The sequence below is a fragment of the Embiotoca jacksoni genome, unplaced genomic scaffold (assembly GCF_022577435.1).
Source record: "Embiotoca jacksoni isolate LCO1_2020_lvr unplaced genomic scaffold, fEmbJac1.0.p SCAF_10, whole genome shotgun sequence".
NCBI classification, from domain to species: Eukaryota; Metazoa; Chordata; class Actinopteri; family Embiotocidae; genus Embiotoca; species Embiotoca jacksoni.
Window position 1 is genome coordinate 13,293,487 of NW_027185230.1, and position 22,986 is coordinate 13,316,472.

At 41.9% G+C, this 22,986-nt stretch overlaps 2 protein-coding genes across 2 annotated transcripts; one reads left to right on the top strand and one right to left on the bottom strand.

Moving 5' to 3' along the window:
* The first annotated feature begins 2,678 nt into the window (after nucleotides 1–2,678).
* On the top strand, nucleotides 2,679–7,374 carry arid6 (AT-rich interaction domain 6). The gene is made up of 6 exons (XM_069168144.1): nucleotides 2,679–2,887; nucleotides 3,523–3,679; nucleotides 4,355–4,407; nucleotides 4,739–4,836; nucleotides 4,940–5,096; nucleotides 5,536–7,374. The coding sequence occupies exons 1-6, from the start codon at nucleotides 2,876–2,878 to the stop codon at nucleotides 6,895–6,897; spliced, it is 1,839 nt and encodes a 612-aa protein (XP_069024245.1). The 5' UTR covers nucleotides 2,679–2,875; the 3' UTR covers nucleotides 6,898–7,374.
* A 518-nt stretch (nucleotides 7,375–7,892) lies between these two features.
* On the bottom strand, nucleotides 7,893–22,882 carry LOC138204902 (rhotekin-like). The gene is made up of 13 exons (XM_069160449.1): nucleotides 22,814–22,882; nucleotides 19,618–19,817; nucleotides 19,183–19,229; nucleotides 19,010–19,063; nucleotides 18,644–18,761; nucleotides 18,301–18,537; nucleotides 18,081–18,189; nucleotides 17,885–18,028; nucleotides 17,624–17,752; nucleotides 16,308–16,470; nucleotides 13,597–13,695; nucleotides 11,857–11,944; nucleotides 7,893–9,195 (listed from the first exon to the last, which is right to left on the bottom strand). The coding sequence occupies exons 1-13, from the start codon at nucleotides 22,880–22,882 to the stop codon at nucleotides 9,189–9,191; spliced, it is 1,464 nt and encodes a 487-aa protein (XP_069016550.1). The 3' UTR covers nucleotides 7,893–9,188.
* Nucleotides 22,883–22,986: the final 104 nt, after the last annotated feature.

The window sequence follows — 22,986 nt, forward strand, 5'->3', positions numbered from 1 at the left end:
ATGACAAAAACATCAGTCCTTACATGATGTTAAAGGACTGTTTTCCCAGGGCAGACTTTCTTGATTTGCCTTGAATTATTTGGACGGAATCCATGAAGGCGTTTCCTTGCATCTGTCAAAAAGATCTTGTCGTAAGATGTCTTAATGAGGAAGTGAGAGTTTTCTTTGTCCTTTGTCACCACGGAGGTTTTCTTCACTCTGACACAAACAAGAACTTTGAACTTCATTTCAAGCACAGAAATTGTGGTGCATTCTCGTCGGTCACTACTTCGATTCAGACCCTCGTGGCAGCTAGATTTTGGTTTAGTTTTTGCGTGGATGGCCTCAGATTTCTAAATCAAAGAAAAGCAATGAGTGATTTGGATTATTTGACTTCACACCCAATGAGACCAACCAGCCACAGATATGTGGTTTTTTTTTTTAATGGAACGCCTGGATAGAAATTCTTGTTCCCCTTGGCCTCAAGGATGAACTGGTTAGAGTTTGGTGGTCAAAGGTCAAAGGTCAAAGTCACCGTGACCTCACGGCCCCTTAATCTGTCTGCCCCGTTCTTGTGAACGCAACCTGTCAAGAACGCCTTGGGGGAATTGGTATTGAATTTGGCACAAAAAAAACCCCATTCATTTGGTACCAACGGTGACCTGATAGGATTTCGATGTTCAAAGGTTAAATGTCAAGGTCATTGTCACCTCACGTCAACCCAACGCCTGTGAACGCAATTCTTCAGGAAAACGCCTTGAGGGAATTTCTTCACATTTGTCACAAATGTTCTCTTTGGCTCGGGCAACGAGGTGTTTCGATTTTGGAGGTCAAAGGTCAGTGCGACTTCTGTATCTATATGGGTTCGGACAGATAAACATGTGAGGTTACAACTCGAGCGGTCAGCGAAGGCATACAGCGGCTAGGCGGTAATTCTACTTTTTGTGTCGTACAGGCCTTTTCTCATAAAAGGCCCCCCCCCCCTCGTTTCATTGGACAGACCTGCAGTTAGTCGGCTCGTCATTATACATTCAACAGGCACAATTTTCGACCTGTGAAGGAAGCAGAGAGTCCAAGTCTTGTTTTGAAAACGGGCATCACCGCGCGTTTAAAGATGTCGACGGGCGTTCCGGCGTGGACACCGTGCGCTCTGCCTGAAATCAGAACAGACAGCGGGTGCATCTCTAAGCACCGCGGGAATTAAAATCACAATAGAGTTCTGAATATCGGCTGAAGGGGATTAACATAACTTTCACCGGGTTTGTCTTTCCACCGGCATGCATGCCAGGTTTCTACATTTAGCACTCGTAGTTAAGCGCAGCGGTCATACGCCGCTATAGTTTTGATGGGAGCGGTGCCACACCCATTCCCATAACCTGCACTGTAAACAAAGCACAAAGACTGCCATACTTCACCGCAGAAAGCTGTCATAATCCCATAAAGAAACACACTGCTGCATCCAATAATGAATTTGGGGAGGACAAAGCACATCATCACTCAACGACGATAACAGTTCCAGTTTTACGGTATCCACTCTGCATATTTGTTGATTTTAAAAGCGCTGCCCTTTTATTCCACGCTCTATATATGTTCCATCCAGCTGGTCTACTTTAAATGAACTCTTATCATTTCAATAGTTTCAAGAATTAACCCTGCCTTTTCTCTGAAAGTGGTTCAGTAGGCGAGGCTCAACACTTCGAGATGAATAAATGATGGCTAATAAAAGCATGTTCTAAGATATTGAGAAAAAGAGTTGTGAAAAGTTTACATCTGTGTAAATAAGGTACTCTGAAATGTTATACAGGCACCTGCTGAAAATTATTAGGTTATTTTAAATGTGATTTTTTTTTTTTTTTTTTGCAGTGGTTGAAAGTACATTTGCTAAAGTAACGTCCATAAGTGTAAATTTGAGGTGTTTGTACCTTACTTGAGTATTTCAATTTGATGCTATATTTATGCTTCCACTTAACTAAACTTTAGAGAATTATTGCACTTTCTATTCCACTATATGTATTAGACAGCTTTATTTACCTTTTAGATGAAACTCTGACATAATGGCTCTTTTACGGATCATGTTTTAAAATACAACACATTCCAACAATTTTGTGTTTCGGACAGAGTTTTTAACAGCTCTACCAAACAGTCAACTTTCCCTCTCCACTTCTCGCATGATTTCAATTTTTATAAACATCTCAACAAAAATCAAAATGACTGCTTCTGTCTTCTCCCCAATAATCAGCTGACACTGCACACTTTAAAACAACAGACCTAAAAAAAACAAAAAACGCATCAGCTTTATGCAAGACTTCATGGGAATTAGAAAAAAATAAAAATAAAAAAATAAAAAAATTTGGCATGTGTATTGTCGTTGTAAAGCATCATAATACAGACAATTTGATGCTAAATTGAACAATCACAGTAAAGATTTTGGTACAGCTTCAAGTTCAGTCATATGAAGATCAATAACTGATTAATTTTACAGGCTCGGATCTGTCACAAATACAAAATAAATGAATAAAAGAGTGTAAATGTGAGTAGAATATGATGAGCACTAATTGTCACTCATTTCCTCATTATTCTGTCAATATGTGAGGTGTATTCCAGTACGCAGTTTTTGTTTGTTTTTTTGGGCACATTGCCCGGATCTAGTTGAACTGGTCCGACGACAGAAATGTCAGCAGGTAGACGTTAAAGAGTAAACACCCTCAGTCAGTTTTTTTATTGTCACAGACGCCAGAGGGACAAGTGTGCAGCTGACGTGACAGGACACTAATAACCGGTGGCAGTGATTTTCATATTTTTATAATTCGCGGAAGGGATCGCCAACTTTGCCAAAAAAGCTTCTCCTGTGATTGTGAAGGCAATGAGATAATCTTATCCATCCTTATTCCTTCCGATGGAAACACAGGTGAGCAGCAATATTTCTGATAGAATTCAGAAAAGAGTATCGTTTTATTTTACTGATCAAAACGATTTGTAAAAAGTGATGCCATTGTTGTTTTGTTGTTCGTGTGTCGCTGAGTGAACGTGCTGCTCGTCGCTGTTCGCTCTCAGGTGATGTGCAGCCGGCTGACGTTAGCTTTCTTCGATCTCTTCTGTAATTCGAATGGGGGGAAAGGAAAAAAAAAAATCCACGTAAAGAGGCGTTAGGAAAAAATAATATCACACTGAAACTGATTTTAAATGAGGGATATTCCGTGTTTAGCGGTTTTACGTTGTTGAATTCAGAGCAGTAGAACAAATCAGTGGAAGCGAGGGAATGAAAGAGCTCATTGAGGCCACTGTGGGGACGGGGTTAACGACGCACGCGATTCAACTTTGATTACAAGGTCCGAAAACCTGCATGTGTTTGACAATCGTCAGTCAAGATGACGCGACCTCAAAACACTGACGCGTCTGTCACCCGAGAATCTCCGATCCAAGAGGCGTTGTTTGGCGGAACATAGCCGGGCATCGAGCCGTCAAGAGAAAAACACAACTGCGATGCGATCCTTTTAAAATGCCTAAATATTAAACGTTATGTTGCGTTAATGGTGTTTCCAGGTCCTCGTGGAAATGGCGGACGGAGAATGCCGAGAGGGGAGAACCAAAGAGCCGGTGGAGGAAATCACACAGGATCAATTCCTCAAAGAGCTCTACCTTTTGATGAAGAGGAGAGACACGCCCATCGAGAGGATCCCACATCTGGGCTTCAAGCAAAGTACTTATAAATATTATTTTCGCACATTTATATAGACGGTCCGAGTGTGAGCAAACTGGATTTTCATACACTTATTTTATGCATTAGGAAAAAAAACTTCCCAACGATTTTCTACAGCGCAATTACACGGCGTTAAAAACATATAAATATTATTTATCCGTCCGCTCCAAAACTACATTGAAAATTCCAGCTGTGTGGGTTTTAACAATGTGTGTAATGGTGAACCCACCAAGAAGTCAGCAGGGTTGAATACGTCAAAAGTAACAAACCTTAGCATCTCTACCAACACGGAGTAAATCAGTGATTTAGTCATTTCTCGAATGATCAAATAATTAAAAAGATTAATGTGCAATTGCCTGATAGTGTAGCCAATTTCTGAACTTAAACATTCGCTAATTCAAGCCTCTAAAATGCATCTTCTTTCCTTTTTTTTTGTTTTGTTTTATTGTTATTGAGGAGTGAATATTCTTAGATTTTGGACGTGTTTGACAAAAAAAAGCAAAGAAAATTGAATCTGTTGATGAAAAAAACTGTGATAAACATTATTTCACAAATTTTTATCATTTCATAAAACAAACATGTACGAAAATAATAAGATAGCAAATTGTTTTACAATCAAAACGGTTCAATTGCGGAAGGTTTGGTTTGATCATTTATCTTTCACCTGTTTTTCAGTTGATTTGTTTGTGATGTTCAAGACCGTCAGTGACTTGGGAGGCTACCACCAGGTAATCAAATCCCCATTCCAATTCACCGTACATTTTACTGCTGTCATTAGTAGAAATTGAATAAAGGTATTTTTTTTTAATTTTGATAATAAATAAATTCATATTGATGAGGTTGTCAGTCAATATCAACACTAATACTTCTTACATTCTTGTAACCGATGATGTCACAAAAATAAAACTGAGCTAGACGGTAAAGTGACCGGTGTTCTTCCGTAGAACGTTTTGACAACGCGAGTTCAGGAATGTGCATCGTGAATTATCTCAGGCTACATGCTACATGCCTGTTCTTATACGAGCGAATGTGTAATAGACTCATCTTGCGTTGCTCCAGGTGACCGCTCAGCAGCTTTGGAAACAGGTTTACAATACTCTCGGCGGGAACCCTCGGAGCACGAGCGCCGCCACCTGCACCCGCAGACACTACGAGAAGTGAGTTTCGAGCCCACGTCGCGCGAGCGTCGGGTTGCGAGGGAGCGCGCGGCGTGTTTTTCACTCGGTGCCGTGGTCTGACCCGTCCTGTTGTTTTGTCCAGGTTGCTTCTGCCGTACGAGTGCCACGTGAGGGGCATACTGTTGACCGCCGTTCCTCATCGCCAGCCGAAGCCCTTCCACTACGTCAGCTACGGCAAAGACGACGGCTGCGGTCAGAGTCCGGCCAAACGCAAGACGCTATCGATACCGCTGCAACAGGTTGGTGGCGTTTACAATGTTCAGCACTCGTTGCGAAAGAAATATTATCATTTACGGGAAGAGCCCCTTTTTTTTTTTTTCTCCCCCCGAGCGACTTGTAAATCGTACAAAAAAGCGACTCGTTAAATAATCTGGATGCGACAAAAACCTTTGCGAGTTTTTCCTTTAAAGAACGGTAAAGAGAGCATTAAAGCTGAAGAACGCCATTTTTTTATATGCTTTATTTATTTTTATTTTTTTTGCTTCCTTGCCCAGATTTATAAGGGAAATTCCCACTGTCATCGTCTGCAGGGGAAGTATTGAACAGCAGCCGGTTTAAAAAAAAAGAAGAGAGACTGGCGTGACGACTAACAGAAACCCGTCACCTATTTAGCCGTGAGAACGGAATCAAGCAACTCGTCTGAGTCTAACCCGATGAACCTCTTGTGTTTCCAATCAGAGCCCGAGTCACCTCCAGTCGGAATCGCACAGGAGTCTCTTCTCTCTGCCGCTCCACTACGCTCACTACTATCCGCCGAGCCGCGGCGTCTTGCCTCCCTATGTCCCCGTCGCGTCCCCGGTGTTGACGCCCCACGGCCCCCCCTCCTCCGCCCTCAAAACGCACTTCCCTTTCCGTCCGTCTCTACCGAGCACGGCGGACGCGGTCAAGGGGCCGCTGGAGAACTTGCGCTACCTGGCAGAGCAGTACAAAACCACATCCGGGCTGACCGAGCCCCTCAACCTCAGCCTCAAAGCGTCGGCCCTGAAGGCCGACGGCAACCCCGTCTCGTCGTTCGCCCCGCCTTCGCCGAGCAAGAACCTGAAGTTTTTGAACAGGCCCTCCACGCTGTACGACGCTCGTCGCGCGGGGGCGGCGAGAAAAGGAGGGCGCGAGGCGCGAGGCGACGGGTCCGGCGAGGGGGCCGCGGCCCACCCCGTCCCCGTCGAAGCAAGCGAGGCGCTGGTCATCGACGTCGAAGCCGAGACGACGGAAACGGACGAAGACGTCACGGAGGCGGCACCCAAACCCAGCTCTCCGAAAACAGACTGCACAACGAGGCCGAAAGACGAGAGAGAGGCGGGAGCGGAGGTCCGGGGCCTCGATCTGAGTCAAATAGTGACCGGCCTCCCTCGAGAGAGGGGAGGCAAGGTGGAGATCGAGATACCGCTGTCCGTGCTTCACAACTGGCTCAAGCTGTACGGGTCCTCGGCCACGACGCACCAAGCGAAGGAGGCTCCTCCTCCGACGCAGGAGGACCGCTCCGGGCGCGGACAAAGGAAGTGGGCCGACACGGACGTCCAGCCCACCGACCTGACCCGCCGCGCGAGTCCCCAGCACCAGAGCGCGGCCGAGGATCTGAGGCTGAGGAAAGCGCCGAGCCCGACGCTGACCGCGCAGACGACCGGCGGCAGCCGCCGCGACACGAGCCACGACCATTTCACCGGCTACAGTCCTTTCCCCTCGGGCGGCGTCCCGAACAACGCAGCGAGCCGCGACGTCCGCCCGTTCGATCAGAAGGACGTCGGCGGGCCGCGCGGCTCCAGATCCCCAAATTCCCGGGAGGACAAAGAGACCCGGGCTCCCCCCGCCGTCCGGGTGAAAACTGACCCGGGTCCCCTCGGAGGGCAGCAGGGCTTCGCCTCCAAGTTCTACACGGGCGACGTCGTCCAGGGAGTGAAGCGGAAAGCAGAAGCGGGGGCCCTCGACCGTGCTCATGATGAATTCAGGCTCCGCCTCCCCGCTGCAGTTCACCACCGAAGAGCTCATGAAGCCGACGAAGATCACCTCAAGCTCGTCGTGAACACCATTTTTTTACACTGACACACCGACACCGCATTAAAGCTGACTCGCTCTTTTATATACTAATCTTATTGAAGTTATACGTTTTGCATATAATTCAGTTCTTAACTGTCAAATCAACAAAACAAATTCAATGATTAACCGTTCGAATCAAGTGACAGAGCCGGATTGTTGACCTTCCTGTACAGAAATATCACTCGTGTACACTTTGACCTAATTATCATGTAAATATAAATAAATTCTAATAAATAAGGCAGAAGTTTCACGACTCGTTTGTCAGTCGACTGATCCTGTTGTCATCATTTTCCACCAAAGGTTTTTTAAATGAATCAAACACCAAATGACTTGCCATCCCATCTGTTTGAGAGTTTTGCAATATAATTGGGATGAGCGAGTCATAACTGCATTTTTGTGCCATCTTCCAAGCTATATGGAGGAGGAGGAGGAGTGGAGATGTGCTTTTTTTTCTATCATTAAAGTATTTCTATTTGTATGAAACTATGGCTTCATGTGTGAAATTCAATTTTATATCCAAATCTCATATTTGCTGTAGTATCTCTGAGCAAAAAACACACCAGAGAAAAACATCCGTCAGTTGAAACTACGACACCTCCATCATGCCGGTGACAGGCTTTGTTTTCATGAGTCATGCTTGAACACGACAGTGCGCCGTTTACTACTCTGTTATTGCCCGAATTCTCATGTGTGAGAAGTGTTCAGGAATGACGATGACACGGGAGACGGAGGCGACACTCCCGCCGCTCTAATTTTAGACACGGATAATAGTTGTGCAAATTGCTCTTCAACATCACGAATGTTCTGCGATACAAAGGTGATAATAAAAGATGATTGCGCTGCTTCCTGGGTTTGGTCTGTCGACAACAATTATGGAAAAATGTAAAACCTGGCACATAGACACGTAGCAGGTTATTGTTAAACTCGGGGGGTAGCGGGTAGGGGAGGGGGTCTTTTCAAAACCCAACATAAAAAAACACCCGTTTTGAGTTGGACAGAATTTACTGAGACGGTGTGAAAATCGGGTCTTAACACAGCATGGTTCTGGCATGTTACACATTTCATTTCAAAATATTGTCAGGAATGCAGTCAGGCATTGTATTTGGCCCGAATTCACAAGCTCAAATTTGTCGAGCTTTCATTAAGTACATAACATCAGACACTTTATATTAAAAAAAAAAATTTTAAAAAAAATTAAAAATCAAAGTAATATTACAACCTATAGTGCTGTATGGATTTATGAATCATTTTGAAAGGATAAAGTATCGTGAAAGCGAATTTATGGCACACTGAAATTGATTTCACGCATTTGCTTTTTGGCATCAGCCTACACAGAAAACTCTTGATTAGACTGCCGTTCCGGTGCCTCACCTTCATCCCATCTAAATTACCTCCAGATTCAAGAGGTAGAACTAAAACATCCCGGTTGCGAAAAGTAAATGATCGAGTTTTAATAGGCTCCCTCTTGCTCTGAAGGATGGTATCTGTACGTGTAAGGTCGAGCCACGCGTTATCAACCGTACGCTCCATCAAGTTGGACGGTGGCTTCAGAAGGGGTGTGGCCACAAGATGATGATGATAGAAACTGCAAAGGAGTGCTGCCAACTGAATTAACAGCTGACAGTTAACAATAAATAATGCTTTCAGAATATTTGGCCGGTGACTCGGCAGAAAGACTCGGGGGCGCGAGTCGGACTGCTTTCGTGGTTTCGGCTCCAAAGCATTAAATAGTGACTGTCTGAGGTGGTAAGATTGGATAGCAGTTGGATTTCTCAGAACTGAAAAGGACAGTACGTGTTGTTACGGGACATTAAAAAGCGGCAGAAAATATTAAATACTTGGATTCGGTTGAATTGGTGTTTGCAGAGTTTTAGGTCCCGTTTTAACTGACCCGTCCGTCAATTTTAAAGTGATAGCGGGATGTCATTTCATGTTTTGTTTTTTTTGTCATTCATGTGAGACACTTACGTGAGAATAGTCCAGGGTGGATTCCTCCCCAAAAATGAGGCTGTGATGTGCGTCATTGTAATGGGTTATGGTACACAAACATATTTAGACTGTGCACCCGCTACTGTAAGACTTTGCTGCATTTCAAACAAATCTAAGTCCGTTTTTCCGCCGTTTCAATGTGAATGACGCTGGTTGCATAAACAACAGTTGAAATTCATGCAGTAGAAGAAGGAAAACGTAAAAGTACGGCACAGCGAGTCCGCCGTCCTCTGCGGCTTTTGAAACAAACCCCGTTTAAATGACGTCGAACAGTTTCTCACTTCTCCGGTGTGACTGTGGCGGGGTCATCAATAACTGTAAAAAAAAAAGAAAAAAAAAAAGAAAAGAAAACTTGACAAAACAATAATAACATCCTGATGTGTGATCAAATAAACATCAATCAATTCTAATCCATTATTTGTTTTTTTTTGTGTGTCTAATAGTCCATGTACAAGACATGTACAAGACAGGTGAGTCGACATTGAGATGGTGTTTGTGCCAAACGCCCCAATTAACATTCCCAGTCTGCTCAAGCGACACACATCACACCTTCATGACATGTGGAGCTATTCGTACGAACCACAGCTCCAACCGCGAGTTATTATCTGGTTATCGGCTGGTATGAGGATATATTCCCTTTTTCTTACCAGAATACACACAGAGCATTATTTTCCCCATCCCTGTGACCAGTGAGTGAGTCACATTAACCTTTAAAACAGGAGGAAATGCATTTGTATTTTAAACTACGTGATCTACCTGATCAGTGTTTTAACTTCATCATCCGTCGTCGAAAGGGTCATGTGGCATGATTAGGTTGGTCGTACTTTCAAATATACTCGGAAGCAAATGAAGCGAAAAGCATTCACAACTCAGCGAAGTACATTTCAAATATGAATTCATCACATTCTCACTGATCAGCCATTAAATGAAAACCACTGACAGGTTAATCATATTAAACTCAATACTATACGACAGTAAATGCTCCCTGCATGAGGATTAGAATGATCAGTTGCTATGATCTGATTGAGAGAGGGGGTGATTTATTTTAATGGCCATTTTGGAGACGCGAATTAGTGGTGCTGTTGAACTTTACTGCGTTCTCAGGTTGCGAATAATTTCTTCCTCCCATTGAAAGGAATTTTGAGCTTGACATCTTCGTGATCGGCGTTAATTCAGTTGAGATCAAGCGGCAACCAGCAGTGACGTCACCTGTTGGTTTGTGAACTGCACTTATGATCAAAATTTTGCCGCCGCCATCTTGCCAGTTTGGAGCCAGAAGTGACCACATTCGGCCGAGCTCGGGGATCCGAGTGGATCTGATTGAAAGCCCGCCCACCGACAGCCGTAACCCGACTGCACCACAGGCCCGTCAATCAAACGGACACCCTCCCCCCCCCAAAACACGCCTTTTCGAAGCTAGTTTTCTAATTAATGACGGGATTATTTTCAGATGGACCGCCAGAAAACTAATAAACAGGAGCAATTTTATTTACCTCTAGTGGCACTCGGTGGTATTGCAGCTTGAGGCAAATCCGCATAGGCCTCATTTTTTCGGACCCGGATGCTTTTATATTGAGTCTGTGGTTGAGATCTGAGATGACGCGACACTTTCTGTGCAAATTCACTGGCGGAAAATCAGCAGCGGGTCATCTGCCTTTTCCATACAGAGATGGAAAACTCCCAGGCTCGCGAGACAGCGAGGGTCTCACCCGCAGCCACACGCACTGTGTGCACGAGCATGCAATGTGTAGGTCTGACTCGCGTGTGTGCGGACTTAAACTTGTAACTTTTGTTTGCTCTCCATTGTCAGACTTGAAAATAGCGGTGTCAGTGTTTGATGGCATGACCCGCATTGTATTACGGGCATTATGCGTCTCAGTCCAAGTCCAAGTCCAAGACATTGTCTATTGTCGCTTGTTTGGTTTTTTTTTTCAATGTAATGAAGAAACTGACCTAAAAGTAACTGATATGCAACTTGTTATTAAAGCTGGAATCACATAAATCCCAGAGCAAAAAAACCTTTTATTTTTGACACGACTTAACAGAGAATGTAACACTATGAACATAAAATAGGCTGAGATATCGCGCAAAAATGCAGTAACTTTAAGATTCAAAACAATCCGAGAGCCCAAAAATGTATGTTTCGATCTGAATCGTTGAAAGAAAAATTTCCACTGAAGCGTTGAAAGGCAAACATGCATCGCAAAATATGCATTTTTAATCGAACCCACCTGTATTGACCCGCCTGTGCTGATTTGAGCGAAAGAGCAAATTCCCGCTCAGCCACCGTGAGCGGGAATTTCTTTGCTCTTTCGCTCAAATCAGCACAGGTGGGTCAAACTCAGACAAGTAGGACTCGAAATAGTCAGAAGCATGTCTTTCAGTGCTTGTAGCTACAATGCGAAGGAGTGTTAGACTGTCACAACAAACAAGAGATCGTGAGTGGTATTGGGAGTGTTAGGAGATGCTTCTAGTCATAGATTTTTTTATTTATTTATCTATTTATTGATTTGCTTGTGTATCCGTATATTTACCTCTACAGCAGTACAATCAATGTAGTGCTGAAAAACTCTTTTTCCATTTTTTTTTTTCCTCTCTTATTTTCTTTCCAGCTCCTCTGCTTTTGACGTTTTTGTCGGTTTCACTCCGAAACGGTGTACAATTTTATTTTAATTTAGTAATGAATTGCGGAAATTCCAGCTGAAGAAGTTGGTTTGAGCTACTGAGCTTTAATATTAAATGTTCAAAAATAACCTGCATCATTTATTGCTCGGTCACACGCGCCTCACGGAGTGAATGCATTTTGCTTTTGTGCACTGCTTTCGTGACTGAACTGTCTCTTGCTTTTTTTTTTCTTTTGGAAAGAAATCAATAAAAAAATATCTTGAGATGGCGGTATACTGTCAAAAATCAAGCAGGGGGGGTAGGAAAAGGCGAACGGTGGGAGGATTTGTCCTCTGGGGTTAGAAGGCTTACCTTTTCTTGTGGTAGGAGTAGAGCAAAGCGCGGATCTCAAGAGACACATCGGGGACCACGGGGCCCTTACTGGGAGAGGAGGGTGTTACTGCAGGAGAAGAGGAAGGAAAAATAAATTATCGTTATCGGGCTCCAGATCAAATATTTCAAATGTCTCTCTTTGTGACTGGAAACATTGTATGATGAGAAGGGGTTGATACATGCTTCAGTTCCTTCACTGGACTACTTTGTCCTGTTTTCTTGGTTATAAAAACACACCAACATTTCAGGTGCCAACATTTCTTCCCCTCCTCAGTTTCCTGCTTTGGAGAGTAGCAGATATGCTTTTGTTTTTATCAGCATGACGGACATTTTTGTCAGCGGGTGTCGCACATAATGTGCCTATCCATGTTGACGAGCGTCTGGCTTGTTGTCCCGGGTCATTGTTAGGCAGTGGAATTTATCTTTTAGATACTGCTATTTACTCGTACTTGTTCCGTCTACTTTTCGGCTCGGTATGGAGGGATAGATGTTTTACCTTTCACGGAGTAGGCTCAGGGGTTTTGATACGCCCGTGCGTGTGGAAAGAGCAGCAAACAAACCGTGATGTTATACAATAGTTTGCGATTTGACATTCTGAAGCCTCGAGTTCGGCGCCAGAAGAGATAATGTTTGGAACAGCTGGGGAGAGGCGTGCGGTGGATCGGTGAATCTGAGGACACAAAACCCAGCCCACCTGTACCGGGAAACCTTACCTTTCCCCAGGACTGTCAATCAAATTAGGCATGCTCCCAAATACAATATATAATATAATAAAACGCTGATGAGAAGGAGGGAATTTAGATAATGAAGCCATAAAGCTGGGAACTGAAAGGCTTTTTGAATTTTATGGCAATTTCTGTGACTCACTGACACTGATGTGATTTGCTCCTGTTAATCTGGCAAAATTAACACATTTTAAAACTAAAACTCATTCGTGTGGAAGGAGCCTTGGCATCAAAGATTTTGTTACTGCACATGACAAGGCTTTTTTTTTTTTTAATAAATGGCACCGAAACAATCCAACGGGTGCCAGAAAAACATCAAAGTTCAGTACTGTACTCATCAATGGCATTTTGGAATTTAGCAGCCAGACATTTCCCTCAGGGGTTTTGAGCAGACTGAGTACAGTAGATTTATTTGCAGTTCACACAAACACGACTTCAAACGAATGTTCGTGGAGCGTGTACCTACTGGGTGTGTAATAAGTTTACAGAGATGACCATGTCAACTTAAGTTATAAATATGTGAAGTATCAGCTCGTTGCCTATGCCCCCAAGTGGTCAGAAAATGTTTAATAATTAAAAAATTTAAATGAAAAACAAAAGATGCAGCCTCGTAATTTTTTGCCATTTAAGCAGTTATTAAATCAAAGAAGACTTTTCAAATAATCTAAGTACAAATCAAGGCAGACATGCCTGTCGATGAAATACACAAGCGCAATAAACCAAAACAAACAGAAGCTTAGAAAGGTAGAAAAAAAAAATACACTCAAATTAAACAGTCTTTTATGCCAAAAATGAAATAATAATAATAGCAAAAACAACAACGTTGTGAATATTAATAATAGTAATGATGAGAAAGAAAGAAAACATGTTGATTAATAACGAAAGTCAGTGGCTTTAAAGAGCTGCTCATGTCCTTTGAGGATGTGATTGACTGACACCGAGGCGGCGGCGTGTGCACATGATACCCCCCCCCTCCCAGCTTGTTATACACTACCTATTTCATGGTACAGAGATCCCTGCTTCACTGTGATGGATTTCCTGGGGCTCGGCGTCTCAATCTTCATGAGGCGATCACAACACTGTCTCCACTGGCCTGCAACACAACAGCATCAGCAGCGATTTTGCAAAGCAGGCGAACGGCACCCCAAAAAAACTAGCCAGCAATTAAATTTGCCATCAGCAATTAATGCTGTTAAATTACCCTTAAAAATAAATAGCTGTCAAGCAGGCGGCGTCGCAATATTTACATCAGCCCGAGAACATGTCATACCTGTTGCATCGCATATCAGTATCTTGTGAAAGATGTCGCTGCGATACTGCCGTACATGCCATAAATCTGGCGTCTGCGCAACCTTCAAATGTAACAGCTTCTCGGATTCAAAATCCAGTCGATCAAATAAGCCGTTTAACTGCAAATAAATTCTATATATAATGTATTTATTACAAAAACGGATGTGTAAAAGTACAAAGAAATAGCGCTTGTCAGTGTACTCATTAAAAGTAGCATTTTTACTTTCATTGCTTTGCAGATTGCATTATGTAAGTACAATTAAAAAGTGTGAAGACATACACACCCTGAATAAAATATTGTTGACAACCACACCCTTGTTCACATGTAGGAGTGTCACATTCGTTCATCAAACATGTTCTCTGACAACAGGTTCAAAGACTTTTTTTGTACCTCTCTGTATGTGCAGAAAGTGCAGAACTGACAGTAATAGGATTCGATTTTGTCTGACCCAAGTTCTAGAAACATCTCAAAGATTATTAGAAAAAAACAGGATGAACCTTAACTCCAAAAACAGAGTTCCTGAGCAAAGAATTTGAATATTTCCATGAATGCAAAATCACCGGGTTTTTTTTAAATTATTATTATTTTTATATTTGACTCCATTTGTACATATTCTTTTAAAAAAAATAAAAAATAATAATAATTTGACTTTGTCATTATGGGTTCTTAAATCTTCGACACAAAATCGTATGCAAAAAGGGGAACTGCTCTGAAATCCTTTTCAGTCTCTCAACCTGTTTCTCACAACAAACAAACACGCACAAGGTAACTTTTGGCTTTGTTACAGTTCACAAACCTCAAAGTCTCTGGAATGTCTCCATGTTAACTGTGTCTATCTGGATCGTCAAGATATTTTTAGACATCAACGATAATTCATTGTTGTGAACACCATACCTTATATTATACTGTGCACTATCTTGCATGCTTCTGTTTTCATTATAAAAGTCCCACACTGTCTTATATTGGCCATGGCGCCACGTAGTCATTCGCCAACACAATGAATCCATCATCATCTTTATAATAGACAAGTCTGCCACAAAGGCTAATGTTCCCTTAGTCAATTTCACATGTGTCATACAATAGATGCGAACCAGTTCTCAAAAAAAGTCAGTCATACAGGAAAAATGCAGATGGTGCAGTATTTTCTTGCAACAGGATGTTGTCAAACTACAAATGACACTACTGAAAACTGTCTTGTAGCTCAACTTTTATTGTTTTGTTTTTTCTTCAAATTTCATACTAGGCAATTTTCGATAATCTACACCGGTAAATATTAAAAAAAAATTAGGTTTAAACTGTGAAAAACGAATTGCAGAGAGCTTTAAGGTATTTGGGGCATGCGTCCTATATTTTCTTTTCCTAAAACCTACTGAAGTGTCTCGTAAGTTAGAAACTCCAAGCTTGGCAGAATAATCATTAAAATAGGAACAAATAACTTAATTACAACTGCCATAATTGTATGAGGTGTTGTGAACAAATTATTCTTGACATGTAAAAATTGCCAATATAAAAAAAACAAACAACAACAAAAAAAAACAACAACAAATGAGTAAAAAAAAAAGTACCCAGCCTCCTGTGTTTAATCGTGGTGGTGGGTGGCGCTGCATGTGACCAATGTGACAATTTACAGATGTCCCCTAAACGCCTCACATGCAGACTGTCAGCAGACGCCACAATTTACAGATGTCTGCTTAACGCCTCGCCTGCAGGCTACCGTTTAGTGTTGTCCACTAATTGCTTTATATCGCTAGAGGCTGAAATTTACCGATTTCCCTTGAACGCCCCACACGCAGACTTCTCAGGCAGACATTACAACTTGCACATACCCCCTAAACGCCTAACAAAGCAAGCTGTCGGCAGACATTACAATTAACAGATGTCCCGTAAACGCAGAGCATATTTATTATGCTGAGCTGATCACCTACTGGTTGTAGCTTCATATTTAACAGAAACCAAATCAGCTTATTGACAGCACAAACTCCAGCTTTAAAGTAACCATGAAATTGACACAAAAAAAAACAACCTTACAATGAGTACAAACGAACATTTGAATTGTATTTCAGGGCTTTTGGATAAATCGCATTATTAGATATTGTGTTTTCATTCCTGTTTGTTTTTCTTCTGCCCGTTTATTTTTTTATTCATATTTTTTATCAGCATATCTTAACTCTATAGTATTCAATAACGAAAAGAAAAAAAAAAAAAAAAAAAAAAAAGCGTTGGCTTTTGCCGTGTGCAAAACCTGTTCTGTACACAAAATTTCACTGAAAGACAAGAAGGCCAAACAAAACTTGTCACTTGAAACCTGCCCTCAGCTTGTTAGTCAAAGCAGCTCCACTACCGGGTAGCAGCAGAGACGGAACCGCAAGTATTTCTACAGTTGAAATAACAACGACGACCACGGGGGTCCTCACCCATATTATAGACGTGCTGCCAGAGGGCCTCGCTCCAGCGCTGCCTGTCTTCAGGGGCGTGCGTGGTCAGCGTGTAGGTCACGTCCTCTCCGTGACGCTGCGTCACGATGTGTATATTCTGGCACTGGACAGGATTTCTCTCGGACACACTGACGAGGCTCTCCTGATGTACCACAAAACAAACAAACATGCATGTTTCATCATTTAGAGATTAAGGCTGGATTTATTTCTTAAATACACTTGGCAAAGTAGCAAAGGGAGTGTTTTCAGGCACATCCACATAGCTGAGCAGCTGGTCGACTGAAACTCGGTTAAATTTTTGATGACAAAATTCTCGAAATGCAATTTGGCAGGAGGTAATACTAAATATGCTGCAGGCAGAAACAGACACACGCTTTTCCAAATATGACTGCCAGATTGCCACATAATTACATCAGTGGTAGTCGTATGAAGTTGCTTTAGATTTAAAAAAAAAATAAAAAATAAAAAAGAGATCACGATTTCAATGAGAGTACCTGCTTACGAGGATAAAATGCTCCGTAAAATGTGGCCGTTGTCTGACATTTATGGGATTAGAAAAAAAGAAAAATTCATTACAAATCTCAATTCCTTAAAGGCGGTGCTGTTTTGTTAAGTAGTTAATCTTACCTCTTTGAGCTTCAAAACAATTATCTAAATGACATAATAATGTGACGAGTCTCCCAATTAGCCCCAAGACAAAAACCTTTCTCCATATAATATTTAATAATGCATTGTATTTTATAAGCTTGCCAAATACTTTTGAGTAAAATCCTACTGTAAAAACGAAATAGTCATTACAGCCGTCAAATAAATGTAGTCGAGAGAAAAAGTACAATATTTCCCACCGAAATGTTGTTAAGCAGAATTACAATTTTGCATGAAAAGCAAATACTTCAAACGGCAGAAAGCTATTTAGGTGCAGTTACACTTAAATAAATAACCTTGATAACTTTCCACATGCTGGAATTGCACAATTGTTTTGCCATGCGAGGTTTAAGTCGAAAACGATGACTGACTGTCTTAATGACTGTCGTATGATAGTTGAAGTACGATTTAACTTCTATTAAATTTTGGATTCAATTGCTTTATAAAGTAATTATATAATCTATCAAACAGAATGGGACAGAAAGGAAATCTGGCATAAAATATTCCACGCTCTCAACAGTTACTTCTCTACATTTATTAACTCATCAGTGCCCCCTGGTGGCCTCGACGTGTTATTGCAATCAACCTTAACAGAAGACTCAAACGAATCCATCGCTTTACTCTTCAGACTTTGCTTGTTAAGAACCAACCTTTGTGATGGGGATCGCCAGCAGCGACTTCTCCTCAGACTCCAGGTCGTCTTGACTCCCATAGCAGAGAAGAGTTTGCCCCCTGAGGACACCGATGACATTTTCCCAATAACTAAAGTCCTCTTCAAGCTGGGTGAGAGGAGGGAGTGAAATGACACTGTGAGCGATGATGATGATAAATGACAAAAGAAGAAGGAAAAGAAAAAGAAAGCACGATTATGAGGTGGGATCATTTTTTTTTTTTTTTGAAGATCAAGTCACCTTGACCTTGAGTTGGCCACTTATCACCGGCTGAATCATGCACTGAGGCTGAGCCACCAAGCGACAGCACATGTTTCCGTACAGAGGCAGCCAGAAGGGACTATCCTCTGGAAAACAAAAACAAAAAAAAAGAAAACGGATGAACTACTAATTTTTTAAAGAGGAGAAAAGATTAGCAGAGGTGAGACAAGAAAACGAGAGGAGACTCGCCTGTTCCTGCAACTGAAAAATCATGCGCCTTGAAACCTTCTTGGACGTGTTCGGCTCTCAGTGTTGCGTGAGCCAGCAGGTTATACTTCGGCCCCCTGCAAGACAGACGTCATTGGGCGCAATCACACTTGGTTTTTTTTACCCACCGTAAATTCTCCCTTTTAGTGCGTTTTTCAGGGACGACCGTCAATGCTTACAGTTTGAACAGGTCCGGTGCGAACGCCGTCGACATGCTTCCGGGACTCGCATTTACGCCGGAAGAGGATCCGCAAAGAGCGGCGGACTCGAACGCGGCACGGATCTTTTTCCCCGACGAGCGTCCCAGAGACCCCCCCAGACGGATCCCTCTCCTGGGTCCGAGAGACCCCGGGTAGAAGTCATCGACCACGCAGCTGCTGTACAGCTCAACGCGAAGCTCGAACCCCGGACTGACCGCGTCGCTGCTCACACGGGTGCAAAGAATTTACTTTATTTCGACTCTTTGAAGTGGGAATGAACAAGAATGCAGCATGAAAAAAAAACAACTTTTTTCCCCCCCCCCCGACTTACAAAATGATAGTGTCTTCAAAGCAGATGTCAGTTAAAGTGCGGTCAACCATCATCAGATCCGTGTCGCGGATCTCTGTGCCGCATTGAAACAGGCAGAAGACAGCGCAGCGATGCAGCTCTGAGAGTAAAGACATTAGAGGAGGAAAAGTCAAACGCTTGATATACATCTGTGTTTTATCTCTGTGGCGATATTCACTCGAGGTAGTCGAGGCGTAGACGTCGAGTGTCGTCACGTGTTCCGATTTACCAAACTCTTGTTCATGTAATTGATTTTTTTTTTTTTTTCTCCCTTTTGATCCACTTAAGATCAAAAGACTTTCACATCAGCACAATCAGTTCCCCCTTGATCGCGCGCTCTCGACTCACCTCCTTTGTTTTTGAAGTACTCAGAGTCTTTCCACATGAGGGGGATTCGCAGGTCTACAAAGGGCAAAAAAAAGAAAAAACATTAAAGAGATTTTACTAAAATAAAAAAATAAAATACAAAAGGGCAGGTTGAGGTACTTTTATCCGCGGCAAAATATTTTGTTAAGACTCACCTGAAAGTGCTAGTTTTCCTGTGCATGGCACTGGAGATGGAGATGGCCTGCAGTGAAAGACAGAGATCATATTTCAACCATACATACATACATAGAGAGAGCAGCACATATAGTATAAAGGATGGACGGGAAAAAAAAAAAAAAAAAAAACAGTAACACAAGAGCAAATCACACCACAAACACCTTAAAAATTTATGAATTCAACATTAAATCAACACATCTGTTACAAAAACATTTTCCGTTTTACTTTCATAACAGAAAATAGTTTTTCATGGATTTCAAAAGTTATCTTCTCTGACCTCTAGTGGCCAGTAGGGGGTGTGGCGATATCCACCGACACGTGACTCGCTTCTTAACACAACGAGCCCTTTTTCTACATCCCTCCGACTGATCCATTATCCGATACGAACGCCGTGTCCCTGCACTCCACCTGACCTGCGTCCCACGCTCTGCAGGATCTGTGCTCTCCTCATCCTCTGAAGCTGGCTGAGCAGGGCCAGGATGCGGGCGTTGCAGGTCAGCAGACTCTTGGAGGCCTCCAGGGCCTGCTCTCTCTGGGAGCAGGCCGCCAGCAGCCTGCTGGCCCCCTCCCGCATTCGCACCTCCCTCTCGACCTGCCGCAGCACCTCCTCGTCCTGTCGGGAAAATTTGAGATCAGAACTGAGATTCGTTCACAGCGAGAGAGACGCAGACACTGAGAATAGGCCAGACAGTAACAGCGCGAGAACACCGGATTTTTCTTTTTTAGCCGCAGCTGGTGCACTGGATCGATTTATCCACTACGTTTGCCCAGACTGCAATATTTATTTCCACTATTGATGATGGATAAATATGCACTGTCGTGATTTTTTTTTTTTTTTTGCTTCACGTTTTATTATTAGTCTGGTCATTTTCAAACTATCTACCGTTTCTGCTGGCAGGAGTTTTCGAGCACATCGATCCAAACCTCTTGCATAAGGAACCCAGAACCCCCCCCCCGCCCCCCGGGGAGTGACTGTTATGTTTGTCTTTTTGATAAAAAGAAAAGCTTTTGCTCGTCTTTGTTAAGTACAAATCAAATAAAGTTCTTAAACAGTTTGGGAAATTTATGAATTAAATTCTTTATTTAAAATCAACTTAAAAGCATGTTTCCTAATTAGCTTTGTATACAGGAGTCTCTGGTTTAGAGGGATATTTTTGTTTAATATTTTTGTTTAATATTTTTACAGGTGTGGACATTGCAACGTATTGTCACGATGATTAAGAGCTATTTTTTGTTTCCTTTTCACACTATGAGTAAATAGACATTTACAAACATAATTAAAATACACTGTTGTCCTGTGAGAAGGAACCATCAGTGAGTTGATAAACTTCAGGTGATGTGAGTTTAACAGCAAAATCCAATCATTCACTTCAATATAGCGAACAAGTCTTGATTATGTTATAAACTCTGTGGACCTGTTTCACACTCTTTTGTGTCATAACCACGTCATGCAAGTCATGCATATTAGCTGAAGTACAGCTTTTCGGGATCAGAACGCTGTTGCATAATTCAGTCATATTTCCTGAGCCTAAGCCTTGTTGGTATGTTTGATTTCAACCTGAAAAAGATCTCAAAGAATTACATACCACGGTGCTGTTTCAAATGATTCAGAGAAAACATTTTAATGGTTAAATATGGTTTGTAATTTTCTGTCTTCGGACTAATAACATTATATTTTCTACGACATCCGTTTTTTCCAAGCATAAACAAAATATGCATTCAAATGAATGCATTACTCACCGGAGACTCAATAAGTGTTAAATTTTTTTCCACACATAAATTGACATTTGTCGCATAAAACTTTAAAAGGTTACGTCAGATATACATTTAAGGAAAACAAAACAAATAAAGAGTAAAAAAAAAATCTCCATGTAAAACCTCTATATTAAGATTCATCCCGACATGCAACAAATGCAAAATCCCCTCCCGTCACTAACCTGGTTGTTATCATTCATGTTGCTTCTCTGCGCTACCTCCGAGGCTGGCTGCGCTCTCCGAGCAGTCAGACAGTACACTGAGTGATCCGGCTAATCTCACAGCTGACTCAAACAGTGTTAATAGTGGACCTGCAGACAGAGCAGTTAGTTACTCAACAGAGAGATCAAAACAGTCTTAAGCCTTCCTACAGGAGGTTGCAGTATGAGGGATTAGAGTCTCAAACATTCATTCTTTTATTCAACTGGCTCTATCACATGCACCAATGAATGGCAAAGTAAAGCATGTATACACACTATAAACACTGATGAACAACATCTGAAAAAGACATTTATAATCAGATATTCACTTTGGCTAAGAATAACAACCAACTTAGGGTAATCAATCTAAGTTTATGAGTTATTTCTAATAAAGTTAATAGTGTGGTAATTCATTATTGCGATCGCAAGATCACAATTTCCTGGAGGGACTGAAAACACATGCATTATAACTAAGTAAACTTCGACCCACTGTAATAAACTGTTGTACATTTTAATGTAATTCAACCAAGTCAATGTAAAAAAAAAAAAAAAATGTTTTTGTGGTCAATTCACATTAGTGACAATATTAATTCCTGAGGTAATGGTTTGTGGTACTCGGGGCACCGCCACGGATTTTGGGGCCTTTGAAAAAAAAAACAGATCATATTGGACCCCAGCACCCCACGCCGACCCTGAACATATGACACCGTGTAAACATGAATGCAAACAGTGGAATTCACTCTCTATAAGACATATGCTTAAGGCCAACTTTAACAGTTTCGATGTAATTTCAAAGGTAAAATTCTCTAATGGAAAAATTCTATCAACATTCATGAATAACTTAAAATGAATATTGCTTAAATAAACATTAATCTTTTCAACAAAAAGGAGGACTCTTTGTCTGAATTTCTTCCACATCCAACAGCTTTGTTTTTTTCAACATCCTCAGTTGTGTACACCTTCTCCATTTGCTCCATCCACATCATCTGCATAAGTACTACTTGCGCTGTCATTCTCCTCTTCCTCCATTTTCACACTCCTCCCTCACAAGACTATAATCAACTTGAAGAAGGCCCTGGCTACGTGGTGTAAACAGTGCGTATGACAATTTATCATATTATAATACCATTTGCAATAACATCATAACCAGAAATGCAGCTACTGAAATTTTTTTGTTGTTGACTTCAATCAAATGCACGCAACATGGGAAAAACAAAAAACAGCACTGAATCCTTTATTGACAGAAATCGCCTGCAGTTACACCACTTCACCACCAGATGGCGGTAAAATGGCATATGGTCAAGTATGTATGAAAACTGTACATGAAGTGGAAAAATAAATACAGTTTGAACTCTTATCAGTGAAAGGGGGTTTTAAAAAATTATTTCATTTTTATACATAATAATGATAATAATTTAAAAAAAAGAAAGAAATTGCCATACCTGACATGTTATTTAATACACATCCTTCTTCAGTTGTGAGCAGGGCTGCTTCATTGGTAGGCTGTGAGGATAGCTGCTCGTCCTGAAGCTGCACGAGTACCAGACACTCACCAGACAGACCAAAAATTGGGGTGACAAAGTGTCGGCCTTCCCCATCTTTCTTTCTTTCTTTCTCTCTCTCGGCATTCTTTTCATTTTTTTGAAAGCCACACTTTTCCGTAGTGAAGCTGAAACATGTTGCTCCACCGTGGCTCCTTCTTAACAATGGCGGCCACCGCCATCGTTCGCGCCTTTTTTTGAGGGCAGGACCGTACCATTTCATGTAAATAGAGGGGGGGGGGAGAGGTGCCTTACACGGGCTCTGTTTACTTTTTGCCAAATACAA